We start from the raw sequence: 27990 nt of genomic DNA, 5'->3' as shown, positions 1-27990 counted from the left end.
TCCCATGAGTCAAAACCAAGAGTTAGACTTTCAAACCAAAACCAACTGAGCCACTAACAGAAAAGCAGGAATAAAATGGGAGATTTTTAGTAGAAAACCAGACTTCCACATGGGTGCTGGAGATCTGTGTAAGAGGACTCACGTCAAGAAACAGGCCAGGTGGATGTAAATTATTAAAAATATATAGAAAGTTAAAAGAAAGAAACCGGCTAGGCACACAGATGTCAGTAATGTTCAACCATGGCTTACCTCAAAGTCAGACCTGCCCTTGGAGCATGCCCTAACTCTTGAGCCTTTTGGTCTAGCTGTAGCTGTCTCCACGACTTCCTACCACATAGGCCACACAGCTTCTTTCCCAGCTGGAATGTCTAAGGAACTTCAATCTGCCCTAGCCACGAAACTTAAGCGTGGGGGATGGGGACAAAGGGTACTTGAAATGGAAGATCAACAGTTGCCCATCATTTGGCATAACAGCAGGTAATTCATGCATTCTGACTTCACAGGGGGTAAGGATATAGTGTCACCGGAAAAAGGCTCCTGGGTTGAATAAATCATACGGTCCACTTCATTAATGACTCCAAATTCTTCTCTCCAAGAGTGTACATAACCCTACCTGGAACAATTATTGTTCAAAGACAAATTGGAAAACCTTGTTTAACGGCACCTTGGTTTTCAAACTCAAAAGGCTGTCGAAGGGAGTGGTGGTGCAAGAACAGTCATAATCAGAATAGTTGGTTACTAAAATCTTACAAAACGTTTCCAAAAAGGTAAAAGTTCTTCCAATACTTTTGTTAAAAAGGAGTCTCTTATCTCCATCACACAGTCCGTTTCTGTTTGTCCTTTGTCCTGACTACATCATGGCAGGGATCTCTGAAGAGACTGTGTCCAGGGGCTGCCAGTGACAGTCCATCAGTGCATCATACAGCTCCTCACTTTGCTCCATGAACTCCTTGTTGGCCTCCGTCACATCCAACTGCGGCATGGGGTCTGTAAGAAAAGCAAGGGTGGGTTCCGAGCGCCAAGAGAAGCTCTGGGAGACTTGGACTCTGTTCCCAACTGCCAGGACTTCCTCCTTCCTCAGGAAGTTCCCTACCCTCGGTCAGAGTCCCTCCTGCCTCACAGGGGTGGATACCACTGTCTTGCAGGCTTCCTCTGAGGATGAAAATAGAACCTACTTAGAGAATGGAACATGTAGTCAGTACTCAGATAATGGCGGCTGTTATTCCTCTTATCTCTGGCCTTCCTGTGCGCTGGCTTTCCTGGAGTGGTCTTTACTTCAATTTTGGGTTCTGGAAATCTGATCAAAATTACTAAATCCAAAGCACTGTTGTTAAAAGGGAACATTACATAGCCGTGAAAATGAACCTCAGCTGCATACAACTTGATTGGATCTCACAAACGGTGACTCTTAGTACGTTTACAACAATGAGCACTGAGGATTGTACAGAATTGTTGAAATCACTACACTGTACACCTGAAACTAATAACACTGCTAACCATACTGGAATTTCATTAAAAAAAAAAAAGGCGAGGGGTGTCTCGGCTCAGTCGGTTAAAGCATCTTTTTAATTTTTTTTTAATTAAAAAAAAAACTTATGAGAAAGCGTGAGCGGGGGAGGGGCAGAGAGAAAGGGGAGACAGAATCTGAAGCAGGCTCCAGACTCAGCTGTCAGCACTCGAGAACTGTGAGATCATGACCTGAGCTGAAGTCATACTCAACTGACTGAGCACCCAAGCACCCCAAGCATCTGACTCTTGATATCAGTTCATGTCATGATCTCACAGTTCATGGGTTTAAGCCCCGTGTCGGGCTCTTTTGCTGACAGTGTGGAGCCTGCTTAGGATTCTCTCTTTCCTCCTCTTTCTGTGCCCCTCCCCAGGCTCATGCTTTTTCTCTCAAAATAATAAACATTAAAAAATAAAGAGTTTATGGGGTGGCTGGATGGCTCAGTTGGTTGAGTGTCCAACTCCTGATTTTGGCTCAGGGCATGATCTCATGGTTTGTGGATTTGGGCCCTGCGTTGCACTCTATGCTGGCAGTGGGGAGCCTGTTTGGGGGTTCTCCCTCTTTCTCTACCCCTCCCCCACTCACACTCTCTCTCAAAATAAACTTTATTTTTATTTTTATTTTTTTTAACGTTTATTTATTTTTGAGACAGAGAGAGACAGAGCATGAACGGGGGAGGGGCAGAGCGAGGGACACACAGAATCTGAAACAGGCTCCAGGCTCTGAGCTGTCAGCACAGAGCCCAACGCGGGGCTCGAACTCACGGACCGCGAGATCATGACCTGAGCTGAAGTCGGACGCTTAGCCGACTGAGCCACCCAGGCGCCCCCAAAATAAACTTTAAAAAAGGTTTAAATTGTCAAAAAAAATACTGTTGAATGAAAAAAGCAAGACGTATCTATAGTACAGCTGCATTACATGAAGTTAAAAACAGGCAAAACTAAACCATATTATTTAAGGATGCATATCTAGGTGATTATAAAGAGAAAATCAATACAGTAGTTTCCCCTAGCAGGGTTGTGATTAGGGGAAGGATAGTTTCTGGAGGCTGGCAATGTTTTATTGCCCTGAATAAAGGTTTCACAAGCAATTGCTTTATAATTACATATTAAACTATATGCTTGTTTTACATACTTTTCTGTAATAAAAGAAGTTAAAAAAAATTCCTTAATCACTATGACTGGTAACATTTTATACTTTTCCTTGCCATCTTGTGTTGGTTTAAAAGGCGCACACACACACACACACACACACACACAAATACAATAAAATGCACATACACAAACACATTCATTACAACACTTATTTTACAATTAGAGACATTAAAGAAGACCTAAGTAAATAGACATCCCATATACTTGGACTGGGACACAATATTGTTTTTAGACAGCAATACTCCCCAAATTGTTCAGTGTAATCCCTATAAAAATCAGCTGCCTTGTTTTGCAGACATTGAGAGGCTCATAAAATTTAGATGGAAATGCAAAGGAGGCACACTTGGGTGGCTCAGTCGGTTAAGCGTCCAACTTCGACTCAAGTCATGATCTCACAGTTCATGAGTTCAAGCCCCATGGTCAGAATCTGTGCTGACAGCTGGAGCCTGGAGCCTGCTTTGGATTCTGTGTCTCCCCCTCTCACTGTCCCTCCCCCACTCATGCTCTTTCTCTCAAAAATAAACATTAAAAATTTTTTTAATTAAAAAAAAAATGCAAAGGATCTAGAATAGCCAAAACAATCTTGAAAAAGAAAGTTCGAGGACTTTGCCACTTCAAAACTTACTACAAAGTAACAGTAGTAAAAAACAAAAACAAAAACAAAAACAAAAAACAACTGTGGCAGTGGCTGAAAGATAAACATATAGATCAATGGAATAAGATTTGAGAGTCCAAATGCAACCTGTACATTTATAGTGAATTCGTCTTCTAAAAGGGTAGCAGACCACTGAATGGTAAAGAATAGTTTTTCAACAAATGGTGCTGGGACAACTGGATAACCAGACAAAAGAATAAAGCTAGACTCTTAAGAATTAAGAACTTACTTAAACAAGAATTAACTAAACACGGATCAAAGACCTAAATATAAGAGCTGAAACTATAAACTCTTAGAAGAAAACAGGTGTAAACAAACAATGCCTTTTAGATAACAATATTTAAGCACAAACAAAAAAAAATAAATTGAACTTCATGGAAATTAACTTTTGTGCTTCCAAGGACATTATCAAGAAAGTAGAGACAGTCATGGAATGGGATAATTTGCAAATCTTAAGTCTGACAAGGAACTGGAATCCAGAACAGAATATGAAAAACTCTGGCAAGGCTACATACAAAGACAACCCAACTTAAAAATGGACAAAGGACTAGATATTTCTCCAAAGATCTACACACACACAGTCAATAAGCATACAAAGATGCACAAAGCATTAGCCATTAGGAAAGTGCAAACCAAAACCACAAAGAGATATCACTTGAAACTCACCAGTGTGGCTGTAATGAAAAAGAGTAACAATCACTGGTGAGGATGTGGAGAAACTGGAAGCCTCATAAGCTGTTGGTGAGAACAGAAAATGCTGCAGCCTTTTCAGAAAAGTTGGCAGTTCCTCCAATGGTTAAATATAGAGTTTGCCATATGATCCAGCAATTTCATCCCTAGGTAATGAAAACTTTTCCCTGGCCATACAAAAACTTATACATGAATGTTCTTTAGTAGTATATTCATAATACTAAAAGTGGAAAGAACCCAAATGTCTATCAACAAAACGAATGGGTATCTACACAATGGAATATTATTTGGCTATAAAAAATGAAATAATGACACATGCTACAACATGGACAAACCTTGAAAACACTATGCTAAGTGAAAGAAGCCATTCACAAAGGCCCACACATTATACACAATTCCATTTATTTAAAATGCCCTGGGGTGCTGGCACAGTGGGTACAGCACGTCTCTCTTAATCTCAGGGTTGTGAGTTCAAGCCCCACACTGGGCATGAAGCCCAATTAAAAAAAGGGGGGGGGCACCTGGGTGGCTTAGTCTGTTAAGCGTCTGACTTCAGCTCAGGTCATGATCTCTCAGTTTGTGGTTCGAGCCCCGCATCAGGCTCTGTGCTGACGGCTCAGAGCCTGGAGCCTGCTTCAGATTCTATATCTCCCTCTCCCTCTGCCCCTCCCCTGTTCATGCTCTCTCTCTCTCTCAAAAATGAATCAACATTTGGGGCGCCTGGGTGGCGCAGTCGGTTAAGCGTCCGACTTCAGCCAGGTCACGATCTCGCGGTCCGTGAGTTTGAGCCCCGCGTCAGGCTCTGGGCTGATGGCTCGGAGCCTGGAGCCTGTTTCCGATTCTGTGTCTCCCTCTCTCTCTGCCCCTCCCCCGTTCATGCTCTGTCTCTCTCTGTCCCAAAAATAAATAAACGTTGAAAGAAAAAAAAAAAAAAATGAATCAACCTTTAAAAAAATTCGGACTTCTGTGAATGGTGTGAGAAAGTGGTCTAGTTTCAATCTTCTGCATGTTGCTATCCAGTTCTCCCAGCACCATTTGTTAAAGAGGATGTGGAGAAACGGGAACCCTCTTGCACTGTTGGTGGGAATGCAAATTGGTGCAGCCACTCTGGAAAACAGTGTGGAGGTTCCTCAAAAAATTAAAAATAGACCTACCCTATGACCCAGCAATAGCACTGCTAGGAATTTACCCAAGGGATACAGGAGTGCTGATGCACAGGGGCACTTGTACCCCAATGTTTATAGCAGCACTCTCAATAATAGCCAAATTATGGAAAGAGCCTAAATGTCCATCAACTGATGAATGGATAAAGAAATTGTGGTTTATATACACAATGGAGTACTACGTAGCAATGAGAAAGAATGAAATATGGCCCTTTATAGCAACATGGAAGGAACTGGAGAGTGTAATGCTAAGTGAAATAAGCCATACAGAGAAAGACAGATACCATATGGTTTCACTCTTATGTGGATCCTGAGAAACTTAACAGGAACCCATGGGGGAGGGGAAGGGAAAAAAAAAAAAAAGAGGTTAGAGTGGGAGAGAGCCAAAGCATAAGAGACTCTTAAAAACTGAGAACAAACTGAGGGTTGATGGGGGGTGGGAGGGAGGGGACGGTGGGTGATGGGTATTGAGGAGGGCACCTTTTGGGATGAGCACTGGGTGTGGTATGGAAACCAATTTGACAATAAATTTCATATATTGAAAAAAAAAACCTACAGTCTATTACATAAAAAAAATAAATAAAAATAAAAAATAAAATAAAAAAATGAAAAATTTCGGAGTTCAAGCTGTATTACAAAGCTGTAATCATCAAGACAGTATGGTACTGGCACAAGAACAGACACTCAGATCAGTGGAACAGAATAGAGAACCCAGAAATGGACCCACAAACGTATGGCCAACTAATCTTTGACAAAGCAGGAAAGAATATCCAACGGAATAAAGACAGCCTCTTCAGCAAGTAGGAAGCTGGGAAAACTGGACAACAACATGCAGAAAAATGAACCTGGACCACTTTCTCACCCCATACACAAAAATAAACTCAAAATGGATGAAAGACCTAAATGTAAGACAGGAATCCATCAGAATCCTCGAGGAGAAAGCACGCAAAAACCTCTTTGACCTTGGCCACAGCAACTTCTTACTCAACACATCTCCAGAGGCCAGGGAAACAAAAGCAAAAATGAACTACTGGGACCTTCTCAAAATAAAAAGCTTCTGCACAGCAAAGGAAACAACCAGCAAAACTAAAAGGCAACTGACAGAATGGGAGAAGATATTTGCAAACAACATATCAGATAAAGGGTGAGTAACCAAAATCTATAAAGAACTTATCAAACTCAACACCCAAAAAACAAATAATCCAGTGAAGAAATAGGCAAAAGACATGAATAGACACTTCTCCAAAGAAGACATCCAGATGGCCAACCGACACATGAAAAAATGCTAAATGTCACTCCTCATCAGGGAAATACAAATCAAAACCACAATGAGATACCACCTCACACCTGTCAGAATGGCTAACATGAACAACTCAGGCAACAACAGATGTTGGCGAGGATGCAGAGAGAGAGGATCTCTTTTGCACTGCTGGTGGGAATGCAAACTGGTTTAGCCACTCTGGAAAACAGTATGGAGGTTCCTCAAAAAATTAAAAATAGAACTACCCTACAACCCAGCAATTGCACTACTAGGTATTTATCCAAGGGAGACAGGTATGCTGTTTTGAAGGGACACATGCACCCCGATGTTTATCGCAGCACTATCAACAATAGCCAAAGTATGGAAAGAGCCCTAATGTCCATCGATGGATGAACGGATAAAGATGTGGTATATATATATATATATATATATATATATATACATACACACACACACACAATGGAGTATCACTCGGCAATCAAAAAGAATGAAATCTTGCCATTCAGAACTACGTGGATGGAACTAGACAGTACTATGCTAAGCAAAATTAGAGAAAGACATATATCACATGACTTCACTCATATGAGGACTTTAAGACACAGAACAGATGAACACAAGGGAATGGAAGCAAAAATAATATAAAAACGGGAGTGGGGGGGCACCTGGGTGGCTCAGTCGGTTGGGCGTTCGGCTTCGGCTCAGGTCATGATCTCACAGTCCGTGAGTTCAAGCCCCGCATTAGGCTCTGTGCTGACAACTCACAGCCTGAAGCCTGCTTCGGATTCTGTCTCCTTCTCTCTCTGCCCCTTCCCCACTCACACTGTGTCTCTCTCTCAAAATAAAATAAAAACATGAAAAAAAATTAAAAACAGGGAGGGGAACAAAATATAAGGGACCCTAAATATGGAGAACAAACAGAGGGTTACTGGAGGGGTTGTGGGAGGGGGGATGGGCTAAATGGATAAGGGGCACTAAGGACTCTACTCCTGAAATCACTGTTGCACTATATGCTGACTTGGATGTAAATTAAAAAAATTAAATTTATTTAAATTAAAAAAAATTAAAACAACAACAACAACAACAAAACCCAGAATAGGTAAATCCAAACAGACAGAAAGTAGATGAGTGGCTGGCAGGGACTGGAGGGGGCCGGCACATGGAGAGTGACTGCTAATGGCCGCAGAGTTTCTTTTGGAATTAGTGGTGACGATAGCACAACTTTGTGACTACTGCCCACCCCAACCCCCACTTGTGCTTTAAGTAAACGAATACAATTTTAAAAAAATATATTGGACTGTATACTTTTTTTTTTTAACATTCACTTATTTTTGAGAGACAGAGAGAAACAGAGTATGAGCTCAAACCTGGGAACCGCAAGATCATGACCTGAGCAGAAGTTGGACGCTTAACCAACTGAGCCACCCAGAAGAGTTTTACTTCTTTAAAACTCAACATCTGTTTAGGGGTGCCTGGGTGGCTCAGTCGGTGTTCTCTCGTGGCTTCGTATTCTCTGTCTCTCCCTCTCTCTCTGCTCCTCCCCCACTCAAACTGTGTCTGTCTCTCTCAAAATAAATAAATAAACTTAAAAAAAAAACAAAACCTTAACATCTGTTCAGAAACATGTTGAAAAACTTTTTTTCATAACTTTTTCAAGCCTTAGAGAATCCTTTAATTACTAATATTTCCCTTGAAAAGTTTTGCAGGTTAGCAATTCCTTCAGTTTTACTTTCCTTTTTCTTGTTAAATTCAGTAAAAATTACAATAAATGCTTTTTTTTTTTAATGTTTATTAATTTTTGAGAGAAAGAGTGTGAACAGGGGAGGGGCAGTGAGAGAGGGAGACACAGAATCCGAAGCAGGCTCCAAGCTCTGAGCCGTCAGCACACAGTGCGATGCAGGGCTTGAACCCGGGAGCCACGAGATCATGACCCGAGCCGAAGTCATGCTTAAGTGACTGAGACACCCAGGTGCCCCAATAAATGCTTTTAATTAAAAAATAATAATGGCTATTACTATGTCCCAAATGGGGGTGATTTTCAGTTTCTTCATCAATGTTACTATAGTTTCCAAATTTTCAATGGTAAGTAACTATTACTTGAAAATGAGAGGGGTGCCTTGTGGCTCAGTCAGTGGAGTGTGCAACTCCTGATCACAGGGTCGTGAGTTCGAGCCCCATGTTGGGGGTAGAGATTATGTAAATAAATAAATAAACTTAAAAAAAAAATGAGGAAAAAATGTCATGTAAAATATATAGAAAAATTAAAACATGAAATAAAAAATGAATTTTACAAATTATCAAACAAATACAAGGCAATAGTTTTGCAGGAGAACTGCATCTGGGGACCGAATGGCCCACGTCTAGGGAGTGACCAGCTCTCTCTCCTGTTGAGCTGCTCCCTCCGGGCTCTCTGGGACCTGCACAGACACCGCTGGGGGACACACTCAGTTCTTACTCTAATTAGCAAGCACTAGTTCTCTCACTAAAAGTCAGTCTCCTCAAGAGCACACTCCACATCGCACTCCTCAGCATCTAGCTACAGGCACAGTGTCAGCCACAGGGCGGTCACCCGGCAATAGCTGACAGAGGACAGAGGAAGGGGTGAGCAAACTCCTTTCTTACCTTCCAATGCGTCGTCCCCGACTTCTTCGTATGTCTGCCAAGAGACCAGAGAAGAAGGGATGAGAAGCAGCGTGAACTCCTGGCCCAAGGCCAGGAGGCCTTTTTTTCCCCCTTTAACATTTATTTATTTATTTTTGAGACAGAGAGAGACAGAGCACAAGTGGGGAGGGGCAGAGAGAGGAGACACAGAATCTGAAGCAGGCTCCAGGCTCCGAGCTGTCAGCACAGAGCCCAACGTGGGGCTCGAACTCACAAACCGTGAGATCATGACCTGAGCCGAAGTCGGACGCTCAACCAACTGAGCCATCCAGGCGCCCCTGGGAGGCCTTATTTTTAACAAGAGGAACTCGGTTGCTGCCTCTTTCCCATATTTTCTAAAGTCCAAGCTGCCACCCTTACCAATCCCTGGAAGACGACATACCCAAGAGGACCAGGTCTGCTGAACCATAGTTACCTGCATGGTGCTCTGTGTGTAGCCATACTGGGGGTAGCTGTAGCTGTAGCTGCCTGTGTTCTGGTCATAGCCCCACTGGGCGTAGTAGTTCTGGTACTGCTGGTAATACTGGTTGTAGCTGTAACTGTACATCTGACTATATTCCACTGGCTTCACGCGGCTCCTTAAATGAAGAAAGAAGCAAAAAGAAACAAATGTAGACAAACGTTTCCATAACTCTTACTACGTGGCCAGGGGCTGTTCTAAGTGCTTTCCGCAGATCAACTCATTCAAAACCCACGGCAACCTTATGTAAGAACAATACATTATTCCTATTTGAGATGAGGAAATTGAGGTACATACAGGCCACATCATTTGTCCAAAGCCACATAGCTAATAGGAGATCCACACCCAGGCAATCTGGCTTCAGAGCCCAGGCTTTACAGTCAGGAGTTTTGTTTTTGCTTTTAATATTTTTTTTTAAGTTTATTTATTTATTTTGAGAGAGAGCGAGCGAGCACGAGTCGGGCAGGGACAGAGAGAGAGGGAAAAGAGAGAATCCCAAGCAGGCTCCACACTGCCAGCACAGAGCCTGACAGGGGGACTCGAACTTATGAAACTGTGACATCAAAAACTGAGCTCAAACCAAGAATCAAACCTTAACCGACTGAACCACCCAGGTGCCCCTACAGTCAGGAGTTTTAATGGTTAGGTTTGTCTCTCTTATCAAATCTTGTCAGTACTGACTTGTCCTCTTACCAAGATCTCGGGGGGCTGGTTTTTTTGCCACCCACAAAGGCTCAGGTGAACAAGGCCTGGAAAATCTGGATTTAGGATGATCCAAGAAGCTTGTCAACTACAAAATGTCTAATCACCTCTTCTCCACACACACACAAAACAAGTGTTCCAGAAGGTCCAGTAGGCTTAGCGGCACCACTGTAGTCACAGCTACCATTACGGAGTAGGTACTCAGGATCTGGGCCCGTTGTTTTTCATATACAGTCTCCTATCTTAAGTCTCACACAACCCTTTGGCAGAGCTATTATGTATTTTTCCCATTATACAGATGAGAATACTGAGCCTCTAAAAGATTAAGTGATTTACCCAAGGCCACACCTAGGACCGGAGCCAAATTCAGCTCCAAGGCTCATGCTCTGAACACCACACTATTACCTACAGTACCTGCTCTGACAGATGTAAGACATCTTGCCAGGCTCCTATATCCTGCACTCACAAATCAGGGCTGAGGCCCAGGCTCAGTGGGCAGCTTTCTTCTCCTGCTTGCATGGCTACCCTAGCCACTGCTAACCAAAGACAGAATGTCAAGCTTGAAAAGGATCCACTGCTCTCAAAAATATACACAATCATGTGTGAGTAGGCTTATGAGACAGGCCTGGGGTATGACCAGCAGTCCGAGGTGGGAGGAATCAAAAGAACAACATGGCAATGTGCCTCCAGAGTCATCACACTCCTGAGAGCCAGACTCATAAGTGCACACCAAATACGCAGGAGGCAGAGGCCCACACCACCCGCTGGCTGGCTTATAAGGAGAACTGTAACTGCCACGTGGTGTGGAATGCACTCACGTCCTCATGCTTAGTGTATTCTATCTCCACAGTGAAGCCAGAGAGGAAACCAAGTCATAAGCAGGAGGTGAACTACCACAGCAATCCTGTCACAGGAGCCACAAGTTCTCAAAGTCGGAATGAGCGCGAGTTGTTTTCGAGTGCAACATCTGCTTGGTGAGCAGGACTCGGCTAGAGCAGTTAGACAACTCCATGTCTGACCATCTTAGCATCACCTCCTGATGGGGTGGCCGGATGAAGTCTAGTGGCAGAGACTTCCTCTCCCTGCCCGGCATGAGGCTGGAAACTGCTAATGCTCCCCTCCGTGACTACCCTGACACGTTTCCAAGGGGTCTGCCACCCTCCTGATATATTCACATAATTGAAGGTCATCTCCCTGGCCTGGGTCTGTACACTTCTGCTCTGTTTCTCCACACTCAGCTCTTACAGATGAATTCTCAAAGAGAACCCTTACCACCCTCAATTCCCAGTGCTTGATGGCGCCTCCCTAGAGGCAGGCCCCAAACTCTGACAATGATCAGCCAGGAAATGGAACAGAACATAACCTCCTTGCAGAAGGCACTTTCTTTTTCTTGTTTACAGCTACAACTCCAAAGTCTAGGTCAGGGCCCGCAGAGTTGTAGGAACTCGTTATTGTTGACTGAATAAATGGTAACACGTCAGAAACAACCAACAACGTCAACATCTGAGGAACCTTGAGGCAGAATATACGGTCAAGATACCCTGAAGCTATTAAAAATATTATGGTGAGGGGGCGCCTGGGTGGCTCAGTCGGTTGAGCGTCCGACTTCAGCTCAGGTCACGATCTCACGGTTCTTGAGTTCGAGCCCCGCGTCAGGCCCTGGGCTGATGGCTCAGAGCCTGGAGCCTGCTTCCGATTCTGTGTCTCCCTCTCTCTCTGCCCCTCCCCCGTTCATGCTCTGTCTCTCTCTGTCTCAAAAATAAATAAACATTAAAAAAAATTTTTTTTTTTTTAAATAAAAAAAAATATTATGGTGAGGATTGTAGAGCTATGTCGGAAAGGGAATGTGTATATGAGGGAAACTGGGGGAAAAAGAATGAGCACTGTTACCGTAATTAAAAATGAATAAAGAGGGGTGCCTGCATGGCTCAGTTGGTTAAGCATCTGACTCTTGATCTCAGCTCAGGTCATGATCTGATGGTTGTGAGATCAAGTCCCGTGTCAGGCTCCAAGCTGGGCATGGAGCCAGCTTAAGATTCTCTCTCTCTCCCTCTGCCCCTCCCCCCACTGTCTCGTGGGCATGCACATACACTTTCTCTCTCTCTCTCAAAATAAATAAATAAATAAATATTTTTAAAAAACGAATAAACACTGGGTGCCTGGGTGGCTCAGTTCGTTAAGCATCCAACTCTTGGTTTCAGCTCAGGTCATGGGCCATGGTTCTTGGGCTTGAGCCCTTCATCCGGCTCTACAATGGTGGCTCAGAGCCTGCTTGGAATTCTCTCTTTCTCTCTGCCCCTCCCTCGCAGGAGCTCTCTTTCTCTCTCAAAATAAATAAGTAAACTTTGGAAGTCAGAAATCATAATTAGTCATTTTAGGATAATGAGGAAATTTCTTTTAAATATTTTCTGTAATGTTTTATATAGTATAGAATAACATTTTGAGGGGAAATTACTCAAACTGATCTTCCATGTATTAAATACAGTTAAGCTACAAAGAACCTCCAAATCTTTTGCTGCTTTGAAAAACCTTGCCATTTAGGGGCACCCTGGTGGCTCGGTCGGTTAGTGCCCAACTTTGGCTCAGGTCATGATCTCACGGTTCATGAGTTCAAGGCTCACATGGAGTCACTGCTGTCAGCACAGAGCCCGTTCAGATCCTGTCTCTCACTCTCTGCCCCTCCCCCACTTGGGCTTTCTCAAAAATAAATAAAACATTTAAAAAAAAAAAGAAAGAGAGAAGGGCACCTGGGTGGCTCAGTCGGTTAGGCGTCTGACTTCGGTTCACGTCATGATCGCCTGTTCATGAGTTCAAACCCTGCGTCAGGCTCTATGCTGATAGCTCAGAGCCTGGAGCCTGCTTAGAGTCTGTCTCCCTCTCTGCTCCTCCCTGCCTCACACTCTGTCTCTGTCTCTCTCAAAAGTAAATAGAAAGAAAGAAAGAAAGAAAGAAAGAAAGAAAGAAAGAAAGAAAGAAAGAAAGAAAGAAAGAAAGAAAGAAAGAAAACTGGCAGCCTAGGACTAGAACCCAATGAAAAAAAAAAAAAGACAGAAAAACCTGGCCATTTGGAAGTTCTGCCCCAAGAATGTAGCCACTCTGCCACTCATGGCATAGACTTCCTCAGCCTTCACATTATTGACTTGGGGGCAAGGCAGACAAGTCTTTTGGGTGGGGCCGGCCTGTGCATTGTGCGACATCTAGTAGCATCCCGGGCCTCCACTCATTAGATGTCCTCCCCGACAAGTTGTGACAACCAAAATTGTCTCCAGGTGTTGCCAATGTCCCGCTGTGGGATGAAATTGTCCCCAGTTGAGAACCACTGCTTTGGCCAAAGGATAGAAGATTCTATGCAGAGAGCAGTTGTCTTCTGAGTGAAAAACCTGCTTGGAGTTGTAAGGGAAGAAGGGCTCTCTGACTGGCATGACAGGTATGATAGTGATGTACATAATATTCTGTAGTGTTTAGGATCATTACCTCTTAGCTATTCCCATAGTTAAAATTGGGTATAATATCTTTCCTTCTGCTCAATTCTCATCAGTTCTGTGGATAAATCTCTAATGGTGACACTACGGGGCAAAGAGCAGAGCCCAACTGCTTTCCCAGCACTGCTACCAGCCATGTCTGAATGTATGTGCCTTCACCAGTCAGAGCTCTCTGGAGGGGCAGGGTTATGTCCCTTCATCTCCAATGCCCAGAACACAGCCTAGCAAGTAACAGGCACTCATTATCTGTGACCTAAACTATGCCTCCCTGCAGTCTCACGTCCAGTATGCGGAAGCTCCCATTATCACCAAGCAGATGAGGAGCGTCCAGGCTGGCATCAGTCCAGAGGCTCTCTACCTTCCCGCCAGTGCACGACTCACGCTTTGGGGATTGCCACACTCAGCCGAACTGGTTTAGACCCTAAGCCAACTGCTCCCTGGCACTCAGTCAGAGCTCGCTTCTGTTCCAGTTCATCTGTGAATTTCACGAAACCATAGCCCCTGTAGGAAACAAAAGCAGATACACTATTTAGATCACAAATGTGATGAAGGTAAAGTTTAAAAACAGAAAAGAGAGAGAGTCCCTCAAACTCTGTAGGAAGGGATGAGATCCCCATCAGTGGAGGCATGCTGTAGGTAGAACAATTCAAGATTCCAGCGCTGGAGGATCCTGAGATCTGGGGGAATCCCTACTTTAGTTCACCGTTCCCCTCCACGCCTTCACTGATGGGGCTCCTTCCCAAACAGAGGCCTCCCACCCAATCTACTGGAAATATTACTATCATCAGTATGGTAGTAGTAACAGCCATAGAAGTTCACTGAGCAAATACTTCCTGCGTCTGCCCTGTTGGCCAGGCATGGTGTTAGGCACTGGGGCTCAGCAGTCCTAAGCAGACAAGGTTCTTGCTCTGCTGGACTCATATTCTACTTGGGGGATCAACGAATGATAGTGAACATTTCATGAGCACTTTTTATTTCCCAGCACCGTGCTGAGCGTCTCATCAAACGGCCCAACGATTAGATAATGGTGGTATCTGCATTTTACTGAGGAGGGAACTGAGGTCAGAGGGGTTCATAACTTGCCCGACATCACTGGAGAATCAGGATTCAGATCTAGGTCCCAAGCTTGTAACTCAACCTCATGCTTATAACTATTACTCTGATCAAGAATAAGCCTTTCTTGAGGTTTTTCCACTTTTGAAGTAACACTAATAAATAAAATGGTAAACACCTACAAAGCCTATCCTATTGCTTTATTTATATCACATCATGTAACTCTGACATCAGCCCTATGAACAGATACTATCAATCAGCATCTGTTTCACAGATGAGGAAACAGGGTCAGAGCTTCGGTGACTTGTTTCCCACATTATCCCCAGCCAGTATTGGAGTGAGGGTTCACACCAGAACGTCCAGCTCCAGAGCCTATGCTCTTAGCCACCGTGCTCCATGGCCTTGCTCTAACATTTCCATCCAAAACACAAATCCTAGAACGGGGTAGGCATCAGTAACCAATGAGGTCTTACTTAGACACGCCTGTCTGGTCCAAAACCACCTTGCCTCCCCGACAGGAGGGGTAGACTTTGACGAAGAATTCATACAGCATGCCGTCATCCACGTCTGGGGTCAGGTCCCCCACAAACAGGGAGTACTCAGGGCTGAGAGGAGAGAACAAGATTCAGAGACAATCACCAAAACCTTTGTTCTAACAAGCTCTTTTGGCCCATTCTAGGTAAACCTCCTGGGCCTTCTGAGGGAACAGCACATCTGATGGGCCCTTAACCAGGTCCGAATTTGTTCCATTTGGCAGCCCTGGCAGAAGAGTTATGGAAGCAGCCCCCTGTCCCAAGTCCCTTACTCACTGAACAAAGCCTGTTTGGCTTTGAGTGCAGATGGGGAGACCCGGTCAGAGGATCTCAAAGGAGAAATCTACACATTCTGTATTCACTGCATTTTTGTAAAGTAATTTCTTTGCAAAAAAAAAATTTTTTTAATGTTTTTATTTATTTTTGACACAATGCAAGAGACAGAGTGCAAGCAGCGGAGGGGCAGACAGAGGGAGACACAGAATCGGAAGCAGGCTCCAGGCTCCGAGCTGTCAGCCCAGAGCTGGACGCGGGGCTCAAACTCATGAACTGTGAGATCATGACCTGAGCCGAAGTCAGACGCTTAACCGACTGAGCCACTCAGGCTCCCCTTTTTAAGTAATTTCTATGCCCAACATGGGGTTCGAATTCATGACCCCAAGATCAAAAACTGTGTGCTCTAGGTGCCCCTCACTGCATATTTTTAGTTGAAATAGTGAAAGATAGAGAATGAGAACTGGACCTTATGTCCTAAAGCCTGAAACCCCAGCTAGGATGAAATCCCCTAACTTTTAGAATGTGTGTCAGCAAATTTTTCCTGTAAAGTGCCAGACAATAAAAGTTTTAAGCTTGGCGGGGCACCTATGGTCTCTGTTGCTTTTTCTGTTTTCACAATCCTTTAGAAGTATAAAAACCATTTTTAGCTTGCAGGTGACACAAGTCAGGCCACATCTTGTCAACCTCTTATTTTAAATATATATATTTTAAGTTTATTTATTTTGAGGGGGGGTGGTGTGCAAGCGTAGGGGAGGGGCAGAGAGAGAGAGAAAGAGAATCCCAAGCAAGTTCTAAGCCTAGAGTCCAGCATGGGGCTTGATCTCACAGATCATGACCTGAGCCAAAACCAAGAGTTGGGCCCTTAACCAGCTGAGCCATACAGATGCCTTTATTTTATTCTTTTCTTTTAATAGTCATTCTTTTTTTTCTTTTTTTTTAAATTTACATCCAAATTAGTTAGCATGTAGTGCAACAATGATTTCAGGAGTAGATTCCTTAGTGCCCCTTACCCATTTAGCCCATCCCCCCTCCCACAACCCCTCCAGTAACCCTCAGTTTGTTCACCATATTTATGAGTCTCTTCTGTTTTGTCCCCCTCCCTGTTTTTATATTATTTTTGTTTTCCTTCCCTTATGTTCATCTGTTTTGTCTCTTAAAGCCCTCATATGAGTGAAGCCATATGATTTTTGTCTTTCTCTGACTGACTAATTTCACTTAGCATAATACCCTCCAGTTCCATCCACATAGTTGCAAATAGCAAGACTGCATTCTTTTTGATTGCCGAGTAATACTCTATTGTGTGTGTGTGTGTGTATATATATATATATATGTGTGTGTGTGTGTATATATATATATATATATATATATACACACCACATTTTCTTTACCCATTCGTCCATCGATGGACATTTGGGCTCTTTCCATACTTTGGCTATTATTGATAGTGCTGCTATAAACTACTCTATTCTATTCTAGAGAGATAGAGCACAAACGGGAGAGGGGGGAAGGAGAAAGAGGGAGAGAGGGAGAGAGAGACAATCCCAAGTAGGCTCCACACTCAGCATGGAGCCCGATGTTGGGGCTCAATCCCACGACCTAGGGATCATGACCTGAGTCAAAATCAAGAGCTGGATGCTCCGCCGAGTGAGCCACCCTAGGTCCCCCGTTCGAGAAAAATTATTAAAAGAAAAAATCAGGGGCACCTGCCTGGATCAGTCAGTGGAGCGTATGACTCTTGATCTCTGGGCTATGAGTTTAAGTTCAGATTACTTAAAAATAAAATCTTAAAAAAAGAAAAAATCAAACATGTAAACTCATTATTTTCTTAGTTCAAGCATGATATATATTCCTTCTTTAAAATCAGAATATACAACGGGCAGCTGGGTGGCTCAGTAGGTTGGGTATCTAACCTCAGCTCAGGTCATGATATCAGTTCGTGAGTTCAAGCCCTGAGTCAGGCTCTGTGCTGACAGCTTGGGGCCTGGAGCCTGCTTCAGATTCGGTGTTTCCCTTGCTCTCTGCCCCTCCCCCTCTCGCACTCTGTCTCTCTCTCTCTCTCTCTCTCTCAAAAATAAATAAATATTAAGAAATAAAAAAATAAAATCAGAATACACAAAAGGACAAAAGAAAAATAAAATTACCAACAACCCAACCACTCAAAGGTAATCACTATGAACACTGTTATATTTTTGTCTTTTTTTTTTTTCCCTTGGGCTTCTCTTTTTGAATTTACAAAACTTGGGTATAACTCATTTTGTTTCTAGCATTTTTTCACTTTTAACATATCACCAATGTCTTGACATGTCCTATTTTGTCCAATAACAATGACTTATTAATGGATACACAGTATTCCAATTAATAAACATATTGTCACGTAAACCACTTCTCAGTTATTAGATTATCTGGGGTTTCTCCAATTTTTCCCATTATATGTAATATTTCAATGAACACTTTTGAGGCTAATCTTTGCATACATCCATGAATAAATTCTGAAAAGTAGAATTACAGGGTCAGTGGGTGCGTATCTTTTTTAAACTCTTGATACATTGTTTTAAAGCTTTTGAACAGCACCCTGAAAAGCTGAAGCTGAACGGATTTATGTTGCTACAACAGGTCAATTCTTACTATGGGTAACAGGGAGGAAGGCTAGAGGTGGGCCCAAATAGAATACATGGGTCTTGACAAGAAGCACCAGTGGGGAAGGGGAAGGAGTCATCCTTTGGGAGGAAGGCAAAGTGGACCAAACTTGGCTCCTCAACCGTCTCTTTGGTAGAGCCCAACACAGTGATGCGTCTTGTCTCTATCTAGACATTTCCTGGGGCTTGAGGCTACCTTGGGGTTACCCTATGCTTACCTGTTATCTGGTTGTTTCCCATAAGTGGCATAGTTCAGTTTAAAACGTTTTGCCTAGAAATTTAAAAACAAACAAACTAAAACAGAGAAGGGCATTTCAAGAGCCAAACAATATTTGAAAAAAACTGAAATAAATTACCTTGGCCAAAACATCTCCCCCTCTCTAAGCCTCAGCTTTTTCTCCTGTATAAAATGGGGGGGTTGCACGGATGATCGCTAAGGGCACTGCCAGCTCCATGGTTCTATGAGCCCAGGTGTGCCAGCTTGGTGCAGCTGTAAGCTAAGTAACTGTGGGAAGAGCAGAATGTAACTCTCTTGAAATGTGTCCTCACTACCGCCAGCCTGTTCTAGTTTCTCAGTCAGGCAGAGGTCTAGGGTTTCAAGTCTTCCGTTAAGGGAGGCAGAGGTGCACAGCGCAAAGGGCATGGATTTTAGAGGCAACCAATCTTCAGTTTGCATCCTGGCTCTGTACTTACTACCTGTGTTGCCTTGGGGCAAGTTATTTCACTTCCCTGAGCTTCAGTTTCCTGGTCTGTCAAAGATAACAATGCCTACTGTTCAGGGTTTTTATAGGATTAAATTAAATAATGTAAGTATACAGTAGGGATTCAATAAATGATAGTTATCGATGACAATAAAAATGGCAACATCATCATTATCTAAGTGTCCTTACAGGTGTGGCTCCGGGAAGGGGTTTCCCATTAATTTTATGCAAACACTTCTCGGCTGTGGCCAAATCTGCGAATTCTACAAAACAGTAGCCAGCTGGGATTCTGGAAAGAAAGCAAACAAGAGAAAGAGAATGGTTAAAGGTGGGATTCTCAGATGAGACTAAGCCCTGGCCTGAGGGGAAGGAAAAATGTTTTTCTAACCAGAGCCTGTACTGTTTTTTGTTCCCTCTTATATTCTAGTTCAAAACTAATTTACAAACCTGAATGTAAGGATTGCCAATCTGGGCCAGTCCCACACTCATCTATCTAGTAAACATTTACTTATGTACTATATCACCTATGAAGTATTTTTGTCAAGAATATTTAATATAATATGGGGCACCTGGGTGGCTCAGTTGAATGCCTGACTTTGGCTCCAGTCATGATCTCATGGTTCATGAGTTTGAGTCCCACATTGGGCTCGCTGCTGTCAGTGCAGAGCCTGCTTTGGATCCTCTGTCCTCCTCTGCCCATCCCCCACTTGCACTCACTCTCTTTCTCTCTCAAAAATAAACAAAAATATATATATATATATATATTTAATACAACCCAATCAAACCCTTAGATCTAATGTCCAGTTTACAGGAAATATTAGGGACAGAACAAGTAAAACACCACCAAAAGGAAGCAAATAAGTCCAGAAAGTTAAACTAGATTCCAGAATGTAGAACCTTATGTAAGACAATTGGTCTTACCTCTTTAAAAAGTCAGTGTTACAAAAAAAGATAAGAGGTGAGCATTTTTTTTTCTTTTTTTTTAATGTTTACTTATTTTGGGGGGAGAGAGAGAGAGAGCGCGCACGAGCACAAGTGGGGGAGGGAGAGAGAAAGGGAGACACAGTCTGTGCTGACAGCTCAGAGCCTGGAGCCTGTTTCAGATTCTGTGTCTCCCTTTCTCTGCCCCTCCCAGGCTTGCGCACTCTCTGTCTCTCTCTCAAATATAAATAACATTATAAAATAAATAAATAGGGGCGCCTGGGTGGCTTGGTCAGTTAAGCGTCCGACTTCGGCTCAGGTCATGATCTCACGGTCCGTGAGTTCGAGCCCCACGTCGGGCTCTGTGCTGACCGCTCAGAGCCTGCAGCCTGTTTCAGATTCTGTGTCTCTGTCTCTCTCTGCCCCTCCCCTGTTCATGCTCTGTCTCTCTCTGTCTCAAAAATAAACGTTAAAAAAAAAAAAAATTAAAAAAAAATAAATAAAATAAATAAATAAATAAAAGAGACAGGAGATGATCCTTTAGTTCATTAAGTGTGATGACTGAGTGTTCATACTTTTGTGATATGTACCTTCCTCAAACCCTGTTACAACCTTAGCACACTACTCATCTGACTTGGGGAAAAAAAAATTTTTTTTTAAAGCTATAAAAAGCTATTCTCGGGGCAAATATAAAAATTTAAATGTAGACTGGCCACTATATGGGAATTATTTGGGTATCGTTTGATGGGTATCAGGGAATCACTGTTAATGCTGTTAGTATGATAGAAGCATTGTGGTTATGTCCAGTTTTTGGCAATGTATGCTTAAATATGTTGTGGTAAACTGTCACAACATCTGTGACTTACTTTCATATGATTTAGCAAAAAGAAACATGTATCTACATCTATCCAGTTAGAGAGATAAGGAAAATATGGCAACATGTTAACAAAATTCAGTGGTGACTGTATTAGTGTTCACTGTACCATTCTTTGTAGTTTTATTTGAAAATTTTCATAATTTAAAGTGGTTTTTTTTCTTGATCACCTACCACAGGTCAGGCTGATACAGAGCTGAAGAACAAGATTCCTGTCCTCAAGAAACTTACAATCTGGCTGGCTGGACAAAGTAAACCCATGGACCCTAATTGCAAGATGTCTAGGAGATCCCCCATATTCTATTTTTTAAAGAGACGGAAGTAGGAGAATATGGCTATATCCTCTGACATCCCTTCTACTATGAGATTTATACTGAAAACAGTTAATTTTCCTTAACATCATCCTTACAGGTATCACCGGTGAAATAATCCTAACTTTTCTGGAAATATTACTCAAGATCCTTAGTTCCAATAAACATATGGACACAAAGCCAAGAAGGTATGGGTAATAGCAGTGCTTGTGCCCAAGGATCACAGAACAGGATCTATGAGCTCCATGTTTGTTGATGCTAAGAAGAATGAAGGGCCAAATCTGTGTCTTCTATGTGCGAGAATCTTGAGGCTCACAGATGTGAAGACCACCATTAGTAAGAGCTACCCACTACTGGGGCACCTGGGTGGCTCGGTCAGTAAAGCAACTAACTCTTGATTTCCGCTAGTCAGGATCCCAGGGTTGGGGTTATTACTGAGGATGATGAGATTATACACAATGTGGGCTAGCTAAAATGTAACACAGATTTCTGGTGGGCTGCAGTTAAGCTTGGAAGGGGCGTGGGTTCCTTGGAATGCCAGAGGCCTGAATGCATTATGCCCTAGCCGGGAGGCCAGACCTTCCAGGTGTTTCTGCAGTCCTTGGGGAACTCCCTTATCTATACATTGCATACAAAGTTTAGCAAAATAATAGGACACATAGCCACTTGCCATATTTCTCTGATTTGATTAGTCTCTTGTGATTATTCACCTTTTAGTCAGGCACCCTTTGTTTTTGCTTGCCTGAAATGTTATACGCCCTTTGAACATAAATGAGAGTATAAGTGAGGCAAACAGGGTCTTGGTCTGTGAACCCTGACCCCGTGCCTTCTCCTCTCTTTCTTAGCAAAGAGTGGAGTAATCTTTCATCCATCAGGGCAGGGTTTGCTGGCCATTCCCAGCAGGATCAAGCCCAGCTTCGGACTCCCCACTGAATGTGGAGCCTGCTTAAGATTCTCTATCTCTCTCTCTCTTTCTCTCTCTTTGCCCCTCTCCCCTGCTCTCGTGCTCTCTCTAAAAAATTAAAAAAAAAAAAAAATTCAATCATGGACTTGAAAAAAAAAAAAAGAGCTGAAGACTACAAAGTACTCACTATGGGCCAGGTTCTGTGTTGGCCATTTCACATGCACCATCTCTCACTGACTGAATCGTCACACTAACTCTGCGAGGTGAATGAAACCATTACTCCCATTTAGAAGGGTACACGGAGACCTAGCAGGATTCTACAGTAGGCCTTAACCCACACAGCTGGGATGTGCCACAGGTTGGAGTTGAATTCTGACTACATTCTTTCCCCAACATTTTATTGTAAAAAATTCCAAACATAAAAATGAAAAGAATTGGGGGCACCTGGCTGGCTCAGTCAGAAGAGCATGCAACCCTTGGTCTCGGGTCATGAGTTTGAGCCCCACATTGGATGAAGAGATTACTAAAAGAAAAAGAAAAAACTTAAAAAAAAGAAGAATTGTATAGCAAACACCTACATATCCACCACCTATAATTAACCCTTTATTATACTTATTTTGTTACACAATTATCCATCTATCCATCCCTCTACCCACTTATCATCCTTATTTTCTAATACATTCCAAAATTAGGTTTTAGATATTGGTATGCTTCCCTCAATTACTTCAACATGCATATTATTCAATTATTCTTTACATTTTTTTTGTTTGTTTGTTTTACAAGCAGTGAAATATACACACAGAGAACTGCCCAAATCTTCTAGACACTGAGTTATTTTTACCATACATCAATTTTGTATATTCTACAAGTTTAAATGGAACCATACAGTAAGGCTTTTTTCATTTAGCATAATGCCTTTTTTTTTCTTCAGGTAAACTCCACACCCAAGGTGGGGCTCAAATTCATGACCCCCAAGATCAGGAATCACATGCTCCACCAACTGAGCCAGCCAGGCACCCCTTCATTCAGCCTAATGATGGAGATTCATTCACGCTGTTACTATATAAGTAGTTTGTTCTTTTTTATTGCTGAGTGGGATTCTATTGTATGAAAACACCAATATGTATCTGTTTACCTATCTGTGGATATCTGGACTGCTTGCAGTTTTCAGCCATTGTCCTGAAGCTGTTATGAACACTCTTTTCAATTCCTATTTTTGGTGGATAGATGTTTTCATTTCTCTTGGGTAAATACCTAGACTAGACTTGCTCAGTCATAAGGCAGATGTATATAAGAAACTGCCAGACTCAGGGCTCAATCCCACGAACCATGAGATCATGACCTGAGCCGAAATCAAGAGTCAGACACTTAACTGACTGAGCCACCCAGGCACCCCCCACTCAACTGCATTCTTAATGATTCTTTTAATGTTTATTCATTTTTTAATTTTTTTTTTATTTTTTTTTTTAACGTTTATTTATTTTTGAGATAGAGAGAGACAGAGCATGAATGGGGGAGGGTCAGAGAGAGGGAGACACAGAATCCGAAACAGGCTCCAGGCTCTGAGCTGTCAGCACAGAGCCCGACGCGGGGCTCGAACTCATGGACCGCGAGATCACGACCTGAGCCGAAGTCGGCCGCCCAACCGACTGAGCCACCCAGGCGCCCCTAATGTTTATTCATTTTAGAGAGAGAGAGAGAGAACGAGCAGGGGAGGGGCACAGACAGAGGGGGAGACAGACAATCCCAAGCAGGCTCTGTGCTTCACACTGAGCCCCACCTAGGGCTTGATCTCACAACTGTGAGATCATGACCTGAGGCGAAGTCAAGAGTTAGTCACTCAACTGACTGAGCCACCCAGGCACCTCTGGTCTTCTTTTTTAAATTTGCATTTACTCATTTTACAGTATTCTTATAAGCCTCTTCAAAGTCTTTTATCAAGTGAGGCTGAATAAAAATGCAATGTGTCTGTAAGTATCAGCATAAGAAACAGCTAAAGTTTAGTAACGGATAGGAAGATATAGTTCCAAATCTCATTTCAGTAAAGTAGAAAGTACTACAGAATGTTTGTTTTCATACCAGTAGCTGATTATCTGGGGACTTCTGTCTACAAGAGTGAAAAAGAAAAATATTTAGGCTAGCATGATGTATCAGTCAGAAAATCCTAGATATGAAGCGTCTCAGCCCCTCTGGCCAACCTAGTAGTATTTAAGTTCTAACAAGCACCCTTATCCCATGTGATTGACTAACTAAACCTTTCTTTGTACATTTATAGATCATGCATCCTTTCCTAGAAAGAACAGAGCTCTTCTCTCCTGTACCACCCTGGGCACCAAGGAACCAAACCCCACCACCACCACCAAGGAACCAGACCCTTTGGCAATACCTCTGAGCCCTGTGACAACATCTGTCGCTGGCACCACTGAGCCTGTGTGTAATCAAGAACTGTCATAGAGGGGTGCCTGGGTGATTCAAGAGGTTAAGCAACCGACTCCTGATTTCAGCTCAGGTCATGAACTCACAGTTTGAGTTCAAGCCCCACATCGGGCTCCGCACTGTCAGAGTGGGGATTCTCTCTCTCTGCCCCTCCCATACTCTCTCTCTCTCAAAATAAGTAAAATAAACTTAAAAATTAAAAACAAAAAACAAAAAACAATTGTCATAGACCACTGCACTTCCTTAATTGCCCTAAATTACTTTTAAAATCTCTGGGCCAGGAGAAACCTTGGAGTGGGCGTGTGTGTGTTGTTTTGTTTATTTATTTTTATTTATTTAAAAAAATTTGAATGTTTAGCTATCTTTGAGAGAGAGACAGAGAATGAGTGGGGGAAGGGCACAGAAAGAGAGGGAGACAGAGAATCTGAAAACAGGCTCCAGGCTCTGAGCTGTCAGCAGAGACCGATGAGGGGCTCGAACTCAGGAACGGTGAGATCAAGGCCTAGGCTGAAGTCAGATGCTTAACCAACTGAGCCACCCAGGCACCCCTGGAGTAGGCTTTTGGACAAGAGTCTGCCTTCTCCTCAGGTGGCTGACCTCCTGAATAAAGCTCCTATTCTTTCAAATTAAAACTCCTCTCTTGGGGGTGGGAGGGTGAGAAGAAAAAACAACTCATCTCTAGAGTATTGGCCTTTCCAACTATAGGCAACCAAACCTGGGTTTCAGTACAGGTATTGAGACTCTGAATACACAAAGTACCTGTCAACCAAATAGCCAAAACTGACTGCAGTTCATACCTCTCATCTGTATTTTTCAACCATGTGATGTTTTATTTTACAAAAATTTTTTTTAATGTTTATTTTTGAGAGAGAGGCAGAGCTTGAGTGGGGGAGGGGCAGAGAGAGAGGGAGACACAGAATCCGAAGCAGGCTCCAGGCTCTGAGCTGTCAGCACAGAGCCCGATGTGGGGCTCGAACTCACGAACCGTAAGATCATGACGTGGGCTGAAGTCGGATGCCCAACCGACTGAGCCACCTAGGCACCCCCAGCCATGTGATGTTTTAGCAAGCTACTTTAGTAGAGTATGTGGCAGAGTAGCTGCTCAGTAAATACTGACAATTGATAAAAGAATCCTCCCTTTTCTAACTAGAACCCTAAGGAAAACTAAGACCCCCTCCTCCCAAGAGAAGGAAGAATCTGGAGGCAATATAGCACCACTATCTCAAAATATTCTCTGCATTTTGTTGTTTCCATATTTACTGTTTCATCTCCCTATTAGAATGTAGTAAACTGCATGAGAGGAAGGACTATGGTTTGTTTCAGCCTCCTATCCAGGGAACCCAGAACAACAGCACATAGTATTATTTCTATAAATAACTTTTTAAGTGAATGACACACGAGAGTTAAGAGCACTCATGGCTTTAAGAACAGACCTGAGTCCTGGCTTGTCATTTAATAGCTCTGTAAACTTTAAGACAGTTATGAAGCTTCTCTAATAATAGTACTTAGCTCAGACGTATTTGTCTGACTTTAGGGGCACCTGGCTGGCTCAGTCGGTGGAACATGCGACTCTTTATGTCAGGGTTGTGAATGCAAGCCTCATGTTAGGTGTAGAGATTACTTAAAAATAAAATCTATTAAAAAAGTGATTTTAAAGCGTTTATTACTGTGGCACCTGGGTGGCCCAGTAGGTTGGGTGTTGGACTTTGGCTCAGGGCATGACCTCATAGTTCATGGGTTTCAGCCCCGCATTGGGCTTTGAGCTAACATAGCAGAACCAGCTTCAGATTCTCTATCTCCCTCTCTCTCAGCCCTTCCCCCACTCCCTTTCTCTCTCAAAAATAAACAACAAAAAAAGTGCTTATAACTAAGCATACTGTAATCTGTTTATACTTATTGAGCATACACCATATGCCAGACACTGTTCTAAATGATGAACGTGAATTAACTCATTTAATCCTCACCATAACTCTTTGAGGGCGATGCTGTTATCACCTCCATTTTCATAGTTGTGTCAGGAGATGGAGAGGTTAAGTAATTTGCGGAAGGTTACAATAGTAGACATAACTTTCAGTCTGGTTCCAGAGTCCAGTCCTCAAGCAATATGCTACACTTTCTCTCAATAAGCCCCCAAAATGTTAGCGTTTCTAACGTTATATTAACTATTATTAGGGGTGAGAAGCCCTGACTTAGTGATGTTTACACTCTCAGAATGACACTTGCAGCATGGTCTATTAACGGAGAATTGAGAAGATCGAAGGAGAAAATGTACCCAGTGAGGCGGTTTCGGATAATTTTGACGCTCATTACGGTCTCCCCCATGGTGGCAAAGGCTCTGGAGATGAAATTCTCATCCATGTAGGGCTCCAGCTGCGTAAATACAAGAGCAGAGCGATTCAGGCCAGCCAGCAAGCAGGCTCCTCAGTCCGGGTTCCAGAGCCCACGCGGGTTTGGCTACGCGATGCTGGTGGGGGCGGGGTGAGGGAGGGGAGATTTTCATCTACAGAGTGGCCTGATCCCCACCTTTCAATCCCTTGCCTCCTTCCCCTCAAACTTGCTCCCTTTAGGGGGCCTCCCTTCTGGATCTAGTAATCCCTCCAGTCCTAGAGCCACAGCGCCCTTCAACCTTGGGATTCTGCCATGCTATCCCCCTAAAGAACCTCCCTTTCCCTTCCATGAACCCAGGTGAAAGGCCAGGAACCCCCACCCTCAGACTCGGTCCCTTCTTCTAAATGCTGGGACCCTCCTGTGTCACCCAAAGAACTCCCCTCCCCATTCACTTCCACCCTTTTGGGATTCCAAGACCCTTCCGCCTCAGACTCTTCCTCCCCCGTGACACTAAGAGTCGTCCTCCTCGGACCCGCGCAGCCGCCCTCACTCACATCGCCCATCCACAGGCTGGCCGCCATGTCCGCAGCCGGCCCGGAATTCCGTGGGCCAAGGAGGCCAGCGCGGTAGCCAGACCGCTGGGTCCGGGACCGCCAAGGAGCATGCGCCTCGGACGCCTTCTGCGCAAGCTCTGAAACTCCAGCGCCCAGGGCCGCGCCCGGATTTGCCACTCCGGTTTTTTCCGACGATTCGGCTGGGCGCAGAGTTCCTTGATCCCTGGGGGCGGAGCTACGCCGGAGTCGGCGGGATGGGGCGGAGCAGACGTCACTGCCGGCACGCGGTTGCTCCAGTAATGGGGTTTCTCGGGTTTCTCTCTGTGTTCAAATACAAACGTACTATAAAATTTTGCTTATTGTGAAAAAACAAAAACACTGCAAATATAAGCACACTTTTTAGAAAACGGAAAAGTGCCCTTTGGGAGCCAGGACGACTCAGTTCCACTACGTGGCCTTGGACAAACCACAGGTCGGCCCCAGCCACCCCTTCACCATTTCCCAATTTGCAAGACGTGAGATTTTTGTTGAAGCTGGATGGGATCCTGCGGTGGAAAGGGGGGCAGGGGTTATAGGGCGTGTAAATTGGAGTAACAGAGTCATCTCAACCAAATAATCCCCAAGTCGTGTCATTTTACTTTCCTGAGTCCCATATCCACTACCCTAACCCAAACCGCCAGCTCTCACTTGTCCCAGAATGATGACCTGCCCATAGAATGCCCTCAGTAAAC

General features: G+C 43.5%; 1 protein-coding gene and 1 non-coding gene across 4 annotated transcripts; one reads left to right on the top strand and one right to left on the bottom strand.

The window, feature by feature from the left end:
* Positions 1-66: 66 nt before the first annotated feature.
* On the bottom strand, positions 67-27494 carry LOC115520220 (tRNA selenocysteine 1 associated protein 1). 3 transcript variants are annotated; one of them, XM_030324388.1, is made up of 10 exons: positions 27260-27494; positions 26650-26841; positions 19121-19220; positions 18449-18501; positions 15259-15390; positions 14114-14233; positions 9504-9666; positions 9050-9083; positions 3983-4051; positions 67-987 (listed from the first exon to the last, which is right to left on the bottom strand). In XM_030324388.1, exons 2-10 carry the CDS (start codon positions 26733-26735, stop codon positions 851-853), a joined length of 894 nt encoding a protein of 297 aa, XP_030180248.1. In that variant the 5' UTR covers positions 26736-26841; positions 27260-27494; the 3' UTR covers positions 67-850. The 3 variants fall into 3 exon arrangements, with proteins under 3 accessions (XP_030180248.1, XP_030180246.1, XP_030180249.1); XM_030324386.2 differs by having other exon boundaries at positions 26650-26747; XM_030324389.1 differs by lacking the exon at positions 3983-4051 and having other exon boundaries at positions 26650-26747; positions 27260-27487.
* Positions 20388-20487, top strand: LOC115522674. The gene has a single exon (XR_003971560.1). It is a non-coding gene; the product is annotated as a small nucleolar RNA U13 (small nucleolar RNA).
* Positions 27495-27990: the final 496 nt, after the last annotated feature.

This window comes from Lynx canadensis, chromosome C1 (assembly GCF_007474595.2).
Source record: "Lynx canadensis isolate LIC74 chromosome C1, mLynCan4.pri.v2, whole genome shotgun sequence".
NCBI classification, from domain to species: Eukaryota; Metazoa; Chordata; class Mammalia; order Carnivora; family Felidae; genus Lynx; species Lynx canadensis.
Note: the sequence above shows the minus strand (reverse complement) of the source record. Positions and strands in the feature narration are given on the sequence as shown.